General features: G+C 42.5%; 1 protein-coding gene across 1 annotated transcript in view; it reads left to right on the top strand.

Annotated features, from left to right (window-relative positions):
- Positions 1–12,342, top strand: part of NUP160 (nucleoporin 160) — a 73,863-nt gene that overhangs the window by 41,022 nt on the left and 20,499 nt on the right. Inside the window, exons 18-27 of the mRNA XM_033204279.1 lie at positions 37–170; positions 2,052–2,122; positions 2,838–2,997; positions 4,446–4,515; positions 5,486–5,584; positions 7,037–7,156; positions 10,797–10,892; positions 10,998–11,092; positions 11,186–11,282; positions 11,376–11,481. Coding sequence (XP_033060170.1) covers positions 37–170; positions 2,052–2,122; positions 2,838–2,997; positions 4,446–4,515; positions 5,486–5,584; positions 7,037–7,156; positions 10,797–10,892; positions 10,998–11,092; positions 11,186–11,282; positions 11,376–11,481 — 1,048 coding nt within the window. The remainder of the gene's footprint in view (positions 1–36; positions 171–2,051; positions 2,123–2,837; positions 2,998–4,445; positions 4,516–5,485; positions 5,585–7,036; positions 7,157–10,796; positions 10,893–10,997; positions 11,093–11,185; positions 11,283–11,375; positions 11,482–12,342) is intronic.

Here is a 12,342-nt window from a genome sequence, read left to right on the forward strand (position 1 = left end):
AATTTCTTGTCCTATCCACCCACCCATAATGTATAGGTGATTTGGGGAGCTGGTCAGCTCTTTCAAGCTCAGCAAGACCTACTACATCGAACAGCTCCCCTACTCTTATCTTATTACCTTATTAAATGGGGAAGTGAGTGCTTGGCAACTGATGTTCCACTTGACACACTGTGAGTTCCATTATCCCAATTATTTAAAATGTAAATTGTGAGTTTAATTATTTTTCCTATTTTCTTAAAGGGAAAAAGTGATAGTGTTTTGTTTTGTTTTGTTTTTGAGACAGTCTTGCTCTCTTTTGCCCAGGCTGGAGTGCAATGGCATGATCTCGGCTCACTGCAACCTCCGCCTCCCAGGTTCAAGTGATTCTTCTGCCTCAGCCTCCCAAGTAGCTGAGATTACAGGCACCCACCATCATGCCCGGCTAAATTTTGTACTTTTGTAGAGATGGGGTTTCACCATGTTGGCCAGGCTGGTCTCAAACTCCTGACCTCAGGTGATTCGCCTGCCTTGGCCTCCCACAGTGCTGGGATTATAGGCGTAAGCCACCGCACCCAGCCGGGAAAAAGATTTTTAACAGTATGCTGTAAAATTATATGCCATTAAGATTCAGAGATCTAGGCCGGGCGCAGTGGCTCAAGCCTGTAATCCCAGCACCTTGGGAGGCCGAGACGGGCAGATCACGAGGTCAGGAGATCGAGACCATCCTGGCTAACGCGGTGAAACCCCATCTCTACTAAAAAATAAAAAAAATTAAAACTAGCTGGGCGAGGTGGCGGGCGCCTGTAGTCCCAGCTACTCGGGAGGCTGAGGCAGGAGAATGACGTAAACCTGGGAGGCGGAGCTTGTAGTGAGCTAAGATCCGGCCACTGCACTCCAGCCTGGGCGACAGAGCGAGACTCCGTCTCAAAAAAAAAAAAAAAAGATTCAGAGATTTTTTGGTGCCTCTACTTGTTAGAGGTTGAAAGCAACTTATAAGAATGAAAATAAGGCCGGGCGTGGTGGCTTAAGCCTGTAATCCCAGCACTTTGGGAGGCCGAGACGGGCGGATCACGAGGTCAGGAGATCGAGACCATCCTGGCTAACACGGTGAAACCCCGTCTCTACTAAAAAATACAAAAAACTAGCCGGGCGAAGTGGCGGGCGCCTGTTAGTCCCAGCTACTCGGAGACTGAGGCAGGAGAATGGCATAAACCCGGGAGGCGGAGCTCGCAGTGAGCTGAAAACCGGCCACTGCACTCCAGCCCGGGCGACAGAGCGAAACTCCGTCTCAAAAAAAAAAAAAAAAAAAAAATGAAAATAATAAGTCACATGTAATTGTAGACTGTATGTATGTGTACAGATAAATTATGTATTATATATACTTATGTATTATACATTTATATGTACATATAAATCATGATGAATATAAAATAAGATGAAACCAGAAGGAAAGACCACACACAAAACGTTATGCTACTTATTTTAGGTAGGCTGAGTTTCTTTATAGCCGAATCCAAGAATTACAAGATTCACTTTTTTTTTTTTTCTTGGAGATGGAGTTTTGCTCTTGTTGCCCACGCTGGAGTGCAGTGGTGTGATCTCAGCTCACTGCAACCTCCACCTCCCTGATTCAAACAATTTTCCTGCCTCAGCCTCCAGAGTAGCTAGGATCAGAGGCGCCTGCCACCACACCTGGCTAATTTTTGTTATTTTTAGTAGAGGCAGCATTTCACCATGTTGGCCAGGCTGGTCTTGAACTCTTAACCTCAAGTGATCCACCTGCCTTGGCCTCCCGTAATACTGGGATTACAGGCATGAGCCACCACACCTGGCCGAGATTCACATTTTCAATAAGATAAACCATCCTGTTTCCTCCGGCTCCTCATTGAAGGGTCAAAAAGTGATATTATGGGCAACAATCTATAATGATTTCCATTTTTTTTTGTGCTTTCAGTGGAGTTTTTATTTGCAATTTATTAATTACATTGACAGTGTTCTTAGTAGAATAGCTTGTAGAAGTAATGTTTAGCATAGGAGAATTTACTAAGTTGTCTTTTCCCCTTTTCTTACAGGGAGTCTAATCTCCAACACTTATCAGTACTGGAATTAACAGACTCTGGTGCTTTAATGGCAAATAGGTTTGGTAAGGAGTGGACTATGTACACATTTCATTTTAAACTGGGGATTTATTGCATATTCATTAAAGTGGTCTTTTGCCACCTTTGCCATAGAAAGGTTGACTAGGCTCTTTGCTTTCAGAAGGCATGAGTAAGCTGTGGCCTGAGATCTCCGTTTGTGGCATGGGGTCTGTGAAACTGTAGTACCAGATCAGGCGTATGTTAAGGATATTTTACATATATATATACACACATATATATATGGCTGCTTTCCCATTCTGTGTTTATGCTCCAGTAATTAATTTAACAAAGTCATTAAAAATTTTATTAACGTTTATGGTAACTTTGTAATCTTAGTCAACAGATATTTAAAAGTATCCCTCATGTTTGAAAACCATTCTGGAGAATTTATTTTGTATTGTTCTGGTATAAAAGTTGAAATCCTGGGGCTAATTGTATTTATCATGAAGAATTTCTAGGGAAGGCACTTAAGTGTTGTGAGATCAGTGAAAAGAAATGACTATAACTTTGATGTGAATGGGGTTTTCATTGCATTTTTATAGTGCTTCACAATTTACAAACTACTTTTATTTATGGTGCCACTGGATATATACCCGTGATACATTTCCTCTTTTGAAGTGCTAAATTGTTTGTTACAGGCATAAAATGAATTGATAGACTATTTTAATTGAAAATTGATATTAGCACTACACAAAATTGTCATAACTTTTTATTTTTAAGTATCTAGTCCTCAGACTATTGTGGAGTTATTCTTCCAAGAAGTTGCAAGAAAACACATTGTATCTCACCTCTTCTCTCAGCCAAAGGCACCTCTGAGCCAAACTGGATTGAATTGGCCTGAAACAATTACTGCAATTACCAGTTATTTATTGCAGCTTTTGTATCCTTTTATTTAAGAGCCAGTGAAAAGCTCCCTTCTGGCTGGGCATGTTGGTTCACACCTGTAATCCCAGCACTTTGGGAGGTGGAGGTGGGCTTATCACTTAAGGCCAGGAGTTCGAGACCAGCCTGGCCAACGTGGTGAAACCCCACATCTACTAAAAATACAAAAATTAGCCAGGCGTGGTGGCCTGCACCTGTAATCCCAGCTACGCCGAAGGCTGCGAATCGCTTGAACTTGGGAGGCGGAGGTTGCAGTGAGCCAAGCTCGCGACACCACACTCCAGCCTGGGCGGCAGAGTGAGACTCCTCAAAAAAAAAAAAAAAGCAGTTATTTTCTATCTAAATAGTCTAAGGTTCTTATTTTGCCTACGTAATGAAATACCTGGGTCTGTTTTAAGACATTATTCACCCGGGCTCCATGGCTCACTCCTGTAATCCCAGCACTTTGGGAGGCCAAGGTGGGAGGATCACGAGGTCAGGAGATCGAGACCATCTTGGCTAACACGGTGAAACCCCATCTCTACTAAAAATACAAAAAAAAAATTAGCCGGGCGTGGTGGCGGCCGCCTGGAGTCCCAGCTACTTGGGAGGCTGAGGCAGGAGAATGGTGTGAACCGGGAGGCGGAACTCGCAGTGAGCCAAGATCACGCCAGTGCACTCCAGCCTGGGCGACAGAGTGAGACTCCGTCTCAAAAAAAAAAAAAAAATTATTCATTCAGCTGGGTGCAATGGCTCATGCCTATAATCCCAGCACTTTGGGAGGCCTTAGCTGGGCGTGGTGGCATGTGCCTGTAGTCCCAGCTACTCAGGAGGCTGAGGCAGGAGAATCACTTGAACCCTGGAGGCAGAGGTTGCAGTGAGCTGAGATCATGCCCCTGCACTCCAGCCTGGGCAACAGAGTGAGACTTTCTCAAAAAAAAAAAGAAGACATTATTCATTCAACAAATATTTATTGAATGACTCTATATGCAGGTACCATGTTATGTGCTGGATGTCCACTGGCACCAATACTGTGTTCTGCAGTACACCAACTGGAATTGAAAATGAACACCCAGGAATGAAATACAGGCTTTTAAAAATTTATTTATTTTTAGAGACAGGAATCTTACTGTGTTTCCCAGGCTGGTCTTGATCTCCTGGGCGCAAGCAGTCCTCCCACCTTGCCCCCTCAAAGTACAGGGATTGCAGGAGTGAGCCACCATGCCTGTTGAAATAGACGCTTTATTCCGTAGTTACCTGAGTTCTAAGCTCTGTAACAAGTCTCCTGGTATATATGTAACTGTTTAACTGTATTCTAGTGACGATGAAAGAACATGTGCTTGGCCAACTTTTCATCCTTGTTTTTGTAAATTAAGCTATTTTATGGACTTTTCTGAATTTGATGCCCAATGTATGTGTTTAAGATTTGCCAACAAAAATTAAGAAATCTCCTTAACCAATGACTAGATGGCCTAGCAATCCTGGTTGTCTCTTTCTAGAATGTTTGATGGGAAATTGTCAATATGTACAATTGCAGGTGAGTTCCTTTGAACATTTCACATCTACACATTCTTGTAAAGCATGGGATTGCTGAATTTTTTTTCTTTGTAAATGTGAACTGCATTTTAAAGAACCACAATAATTTAAACTTGATTATGCGAAGACATACCCCAAAGATATTATTCTCTATTTCTGTACCATCCAGAACTTGCTTGATCTTATCTGATCTATGAAGCTAAAGAGGGTTGGGCATGGTTAGTACTTGGCTGAGAGAATACCTGGTTGTAAAGGCTTTTAAAGAAAGTAATAAATTTTTAAAGAGAGAGATTTTTCTCTACTTCTCTGGACAGTATAATTCCTAACATGATTTTTTTCTAGAGTATCTTTTTGTTTTCTTTTCTGAAACGCTGGAGTATGGTGGCATGATCTTGGCTCACTCCCGGGTTCAAGCAGTTCTCCTGTCTAAGCCTCCCGCGTAGCTGGGATTACAGGCTCATGCCACCACGCCCCGCTAATATTTGTTTTTTTAGTAGCGACGGGGTTTCACCATGTTGGCGAGGCTGGTCTCAAACTCCTGACCTCAAGTGATCCACCCGCCTCCTCAAAGTGCTGGGATTACAGGCATGAGCTACTGCGCCGGCCTCTAGAGTATCTTTTTAAGAAATTAACTCTGCTAGGTTTTCTTTATAGTAACACAAATGTACTATTGTTTTCATATAAATCCTTTACTGGAATCTAGTCATTGAACCAATAAATACCAAAAATTGGAAAACTGCTGAGGTGTAAAGTATGTGTATGTGTGTTACTGAACTCCTGTTTGTGTAAGGAAAGGGGGAATGAATGAGGAAGGAAGGCAACGGGTAGGTTTGAACCTCAGAATTATGTCAGGAAATAAAACATTTGTTCAAATGCTATCTTTTCATCCTCTGTGAAGAAGAACTTGGGAATGAGTATCTCCTTAAGTAACATTTATTTTCTAATCAGAAAGCACCTTTTATGCCTTTAAGGATTATATTCACCTGCTCCATCCCTGGTGTCAAGTCAATGTTGGTTCCTGTCGATTTATGCTGGGAAGGTGTTACCTAGTTACAGGAGAAGGACAGAAGGTAAACTACATTTGAATGGTAAATAAACTTTAATGCAAGGAAGTTGCTTAGCTTCCATTTGACTAGGTTTTAGGGGATGGGAGACATAGAATCCTCTAGACAAAGTTAAAGAAGGCTGTACTAACGTCAGTCAAAAGCATACTATACATGTGAGGACTATTTACTTTCTTGTATTCTGCAATTTAGATAAGACTCAGGAACATAAGAAAATATTGCAACTCTCCTGCCCCTGTGTGTTTTTAGAGATTCCTTTTGTTATTACTATTATTATTTTGTGGAATCAGGGTCTCACTGTATTGCACAGGCTAGACTCAAGCAATCCTCCCACTTGGCCTCCCGCAGTGCTGGGATTACAGGCATAAGCCATCGCATTTGGCCAGGTTACATTTTTGTAAATCAAATTTATTTACTTATTTTATTATTTCTTTTAGACAGGGTCTTGTCACCCAGACTGGAGTGCAGTAGTATAATCATGACTCACTGCTGCCTCAACCTCCTGGGCTCAAGCGATTCTCCCACCTCAGCCTCTCAAGTAGCTGGGACTACAGGCACGCGCCACCCTTCCTGGCTGATTTTTAAATTTTTTGTAGAGATGGGGTTTTCCCATGTTGCCCAGGCTGGTCACGAACTCCTAGCCTCAAGTGATCTGCCCGCCTCAGCCTCCCAAAGTGTTGGGAGTACAGGCATGAGCCACTGTAGCCAGCCCAAATTTACTTATTAATTACATTTTTTTTATTGTTTTATGCTGCTTTTTTCTCATTATGGTAGTTTACATTTTTAATTTTTTCCCTGATGTTCTATTATATAAATTTTCAAACAGATAGGTAAGTTTAAAGACTTTTACAGTGAACAGTATTTACCTATCACTCAAATTCTACAATTGTTAACATATTGCTACAGTTGCCTTATTATGTATGTATGTGTCAATCATCTTATTAAGGTTTACTTTCTTTTTTTTTTTTGGAGACAGTCTTGCTGTGTCACCCAGGCTGGAGGGCTGGAGTGCAGTGGCATGATCTTAGCTCACCACAACTTCCACCCACCAGGTTCAAGAGATTGTACTCACTCAGCCTCCTGAGTAGCTGGGATTACAGGTGCATGCCACCACACCCGGCTAATTTTTGTATTTTTAGTATTTCACCTTGTTGGTCAGGCTGGACTCAAACTCCTGACCTTGTGATCCACCCGCCTTGGCCTCCCAAAGTGCTGGGATTACAGACATGAGCCACCACACCTGGCCAATGTTTACTTTTTAAAGTTAAATGTGAGATACATTTTTAAAAACATGAATGCATCACACAGAATTCAGATATGTCAGAAACTGTGCATATAGTAGACCATGTTAAGTAATCTTGTTTCTTTTTTGGCTTTCCTTTGCATGTGAACCCCTGATTTATAGCACCTGGAATTGGAATGATTTGTTACAAGTTATTTTATATTTTATTTCTCCAGGCTCTGGAATGTTTTTGTCAGGCAGCATCTGAAGTAGGCAAAGAGGAATTCTTGGATCGCTTGATTCGCTCAGAGGATGGGGAGGTCGTGTCTACCCCCAGGCTGCAGTATTATGACAAGGTACATCATGTCTTGGTTTGGCCTTATACTACCCTGTGTAAAAACACATCTGAAATACATCGCTTTGCTATTTTTGGAGAAAAATACTACCAAAATTTAGTTGCTCCCTGAATTTCCAAATTTAAGAAAAATGAATTTGCCTAGAGAAATTAAGGAAACATGGCTGGGCACGGTGGCTCATGACTATAATCCCATGACTATAATCCCAGCACTTTGGGAGGCCAAGGCAGGCAGATCACCTGAGGTTAGGAGTTTGAGACCAGCCTGGCCAACATGCCAAAACCCTGTCTGTACTAAAAATACAAAAATTAGCCAGGCGTGGTGGCGGGTGCCTGTAATCCCAGCTACTTGGGAGGCTAAGGCAGGAGAATCACTTGAACCTTGAGGTGGAGATTGCAGTGAGCCAAGATCATGCCGCTGCACTCCAGCCTGGGTGACAGAGCAAGACTCCATCTCCGAAAAAAAACAAAAAGAAATTAAAGAAACATATTTTCCGTTAACATTTTTTCCCAGGATCTATAATTAGGGTTAAATGGTGAAATTTGATAAATATTTTTAACTGAAATGAAATTTTCATCATGGTATGTTATTAGCCCAGTTGCCATTAGAATTTTATTACTTGATTTGCACTCTATTAGTCTTGCTGATATTTCTGGGAATTGACTAGTAATGCTATATTTAGCCTTAGTTTATAATTTGGACTTGAGGGTCCTCTTGACCTGTTTCCTGCCCTTCTTTCCTCTGGTCACTCCATTGTAACAGTGGTGACCTTCTTACTGTCTCATTCAAGTCAAGCGCATGCTCTGTTCTCTTCAGGGCCTTTCTGCCTACTGTGCTGTCAGCCTGAAATGCCCTTCCTCACATGCTCATTCCACTCAGGTCTCTGTTTATCTGTCACCTCCTCAGATAGTGCCCTCTGCCTGGCCTCTGCAGAAAAGCTTTTTTATTCATCCTCTTGTGCACACTTCCAGATTGTATAACATTTCACCATACTCGATTTCGTATTTTAGACTACTATTTATCTGGATTTCCCACCAGAAAGTAAATGCCACAAAAGCAGTCTTCACTGTGTTAATTGCTTATTAGATAAATGAATTTACACTGAAGTAGATTTGTAGCTCTTAATAACCCTTGGCCGAACGTGGTGGCTCACACCTGTAATCTCAGCACTTTGGGAGGCTGAGGTGGGCAGATCACGAGGTCAGGAGTTTGAGACCAGCCTGACCAACATGGTGAAACCCCATCTCTACTAAAAATACAAAAATGAGCCATGGTGATGTGCGCCTGTAGTCCCAGCTACTCAGGTGCCTGAGTCAGGAGAATCACTTGAACCTGGGAGACGGCGGAGGTTGCAGTGAGTTGAGATCATGCCACTGCGCTCCAGCCTGGATGACAAAACAAGACTCCACCTCAAAAAAAAACCCAAAAAACCCTCTACTTTCCTACTAATGACAATTCTTTTGAATTCCAGTCCAGCCTGGGTGACAGAGTGAGACCCTGTCTCAAAATTTAAAAAAAGTATTATGTGCTCTATATAATCGTATATACTATACTCTTTTTTTTTTCTTTTTTTGAGACAGAGTCTATCGCCCAGTGCAGTGGTGCGATCTGGGCTCACTGCAACCTTCGTCTCCCAGGTTCAAGCAATTCTGCTGCCTCTGTGTCCCAGGTAGCTGGGATTACAGGTGTGCACCACCACACCCCCACTAATTTTTGTATTTTTGGTAGGGACGGGGTTTCACCATGTTGGCCAGGCTGGTCTCGAACTCCTGGCCTCAAGTGATCCGCCTGCCTCGGCCTCCCAAAGTGCTGGGATTATAGGCATGAGCCATCATGCCTGGCCATGCTATACTTTTGATACGACTGGCAGCACAGTAGGTTTGTTTACACTAGCATCACCAGAAACGTGAGCAATACATTTTGTTGCTGTGGCTATGATGTCACTAGAAGATAAGAATTTTCCAGGTCCATTATAGTGGGTGCAGTGACTCATGCCTGTAATCCCAACACTTTGAGAGCCTAAAGCAGGAGGATCACTGGAGCCTAGGAATTTGAGATTAGCCCAGACAACTTAGGAAGACCCTATCTCTACAAAAAATTAAAAAATTAGCCAGGCATGGTAGTGCCTGCCTGTGGTCCCAGCTACTCAGATGGCTGAGATAGGATGATCACTTGAGCCTAGGAGGTCGAGGCTACACTGAGCTATGCAGTCCAGCCTGGGCAACAGAGCAGGACCCTGTCTCAAAAAATTAATAAAAGTAATTGTAAAACTTTTTATTTTATCTTCATCCTTTATAAACTTATATTTTGGATGTGTCATACATATGTATTAGAGAATTGCACATATATGAGATAGGGAAATGTGCATGGTTAGGGGAGCGTGCAGACGTTGATAGGGTGGACAATCAAAAATGTCAGGCCGGGCACAGTGGCTCACACCTGTAACCTTAGCACTTTGGGAAGCTGAGGCAGGCAGGTCACCTGAGATCAGGGGATCAAGACCAAACTGACCACCATGGTGAAACCCCATCTCTACTAAAAACACAAACAATTAGCTGGGCGTGGTGGGGCATGCCTGTAATCCCAGCTACACAGGAGGCCGAGGCAGGAGAATCACTTGAACCCAGGAGGTGGGGGTTGCAATGAGCTGAGATCACACCATTGTACTCCAGCCTGATTGATAGAGACCTAGTCTCAAAAAAAAAAAAAAAAAAGGATTATGTCAGTCATTTAGCAAATTATCTTTAGGGTTTTTATAAAACTGTGGTATTAATTTAATATTCTTTACATTCATCTGTGACTTGAACAGTTAGTAGTGAAATTGTATCCTTTCGTTCAACAAGGTTGTTTTTTTTTTTTTTTTTTTTGAGACGGAGTCTGGCTCTGTCTCCCAGGCTGGAGTGCAGTGGCCGGATCTCAGCTCACGGCAAGCTCCGCCTCCCGGGTTTACACCATTCTCCTGCCTCAGCCTCCGGAGTAGCTGGGACTACAGGCGCCCACCACCTCGCCCGGCTAGTTTTTTGTATTTTTAGTAGAGACGAGGTTTCACCGTGTTAGCCAGGATGGTCTCGATCTCCTGACCTCGTGATCCGCCCGTCTCGGCCTCCCAAAGTGCTGGGATTACAGGCTTGAGCCACTGCGCCTGGCCTTTTTTTTTTTTTTTTTTAAATAGAGATGGGGTCTCGCCATGTTGGTCAGAATGACAGGTGTGAGCCACCAGACCCAGCCTCAACAAGTATTTACAGAGAGACTACTGTATACTAGGCACTGAGGATAGAGACAGGGTCGTGCTGTACCACCCAGGCTGAATTGCAATGGCAAGATTAAAGTTCACTGCAACCTTGAACTCCTGGGTTCAAGCAGTCTTTCCACTTCAGCCTCCCAAGTCGCTACAACTACAGGTGCATGCCACCACACGCAGCTAATTTTTTTTTTTAATTTTTTGTACAGATGGGGATCTTGCCAACTTGCCCAAGCTGGCCTTGAGCAATCCTGCTGCCTCAGCCTCCCAGAGTACTGGGATTGGAGTTGGAGCCACCATGCTGGCATACTTACCTTTCTCAATAATTTTAAACCATAATTTAGTTTAAAGTGCATTACCATATTAATTTTAACGGAAATTTCTTCTATTTCTTGTTAGGTTTTACGACTACTAGATGTCATTGGTTTGCCTGAACTGGTTATTCAGTTGGCTACATCGGCCATAACTGAAGCAGGTGATGACTGGAAAAGTCAGGTAAGAATTGGCTGCAATTTGGTTGTTTTCTTTAAGGTTTGTTGTGGGTGTGGTATGTTCATTTATATTGCTCTTTTTGATATTTGATCTACATTTGGTATTTAGGCTACTCTAAGGACATGCATTTTCAAACATCATTTGGATTTGGGTCACAATAGCCAAGCATATGAAGCCTTAACCCAAATTCCTGATTCCAGCAGGTAATTTCATGATCTTTTTTAGAGAAGACAATTTACCAACTCTGTTTAACCTACTAAGATAGTTTGCCCTCATATTCCTTTCTTTCATTCTAGGCAATTAGATTGTTTACGGCAGTTGGTGGTAGTTCTTTGTGAACGCTCACAGCTACAGGATCTTGTAGAGTTTCCCTATGTGAATCTGCATAATGAGGTAATTTTAGTTATTCAGTGATGGCTTTCAGCAAGTATGGTGGTTGCCATGATTGCTACTGACTTAGTTATCTGATTGCTTCCCCTTCCCTAGGTTGTGGGAATAATTGAGTCACGTGCTAGAGCCGTGGACCTTATGACTCACAATTACTATGAACTTCTGTATGCCTTTCACGTCTATCGCCACAATTACCGCAAGGGTGAGCAATGTAACCAGACTATCTTGGAGACAACCTTATTACTTTAATCATGTTTTACCAAAATATTGTGTGTTGGACTTAGGTAATTTTTAATATGTGTTTAAGTACAAGATTAGCTTAAACCTTTTGAAGATTATCTTGAAGATATGCTCTTGCTTCCATTCTAGAACTATTTTCAAGGCGTTGCCACTGAAATGGCATTCTATTTGCATCTTCTGTCCAATTATAAAGGAAATTAGCACCAGGCGCAGTGGCTCACACCTGTAATCCTAGCACTTTGGGAGGCTGAGGCAGGTGGATCACCTGAGGTCAGGAGTTCGAGGCCAGCCTGGCCAACATGGCGAAACCCCTTCTCTACTAAAAATACAAAAATTAGCCATACGTGTTGGCAGCCATCTGTAATCCCAGCTACTCAGGAGGCTGAGGCAGGAGAATTGCTTGAATAGGGTGGGGCGAGGGGCAGAGGTTACAGTAAGCCAAGATCATGCCACTTCACTCCAGCCTGGGCGAAAGAGCAAAACTCTGTCTCATAAATAAATAAATAAAGGAAATTAGCTTTTTCACTAGAGACAGCATGAAGTTTTGAGACTGGTTTTGAGTACCTGTGCTATTTTACCATTGACCTTCTCCCTTTCCACATTTCAGTTCTTAGAGCAAAATTCTGACTGCTTAAATGTACTTAGGTTATGCCTATAATAGATGATAGTCCGCATTAGCTATGGTTAGATTGTCCCACATCCCCTCAATTAAATGCCAAGTCCTTAAAGAGGGGACTAAAATTTACATTTAGGGCTGAGCATGGTGGCCCACGCCTGTAATCCCAGCACTTGAGGAAGCTGAGGCAGGTGGATCACTTAATGT

Source organism: Trachypithecus francoisi, unplaced genomic scaffold, assembly GCF_009764315.1.
Source record: "Trachypithecus francoisi isolate TF-2019V2 unplaced genomic scaffold, Tfra_2.0 Lachesis_group8, whole genome shotgun sequence".
Taxonomy (NCBI): Eukaryota; Metazoa; Chordata; class Mammalia; order Primates; family Cercopithecidae; genus Trachypithecus; species Trachypithecus francoisi.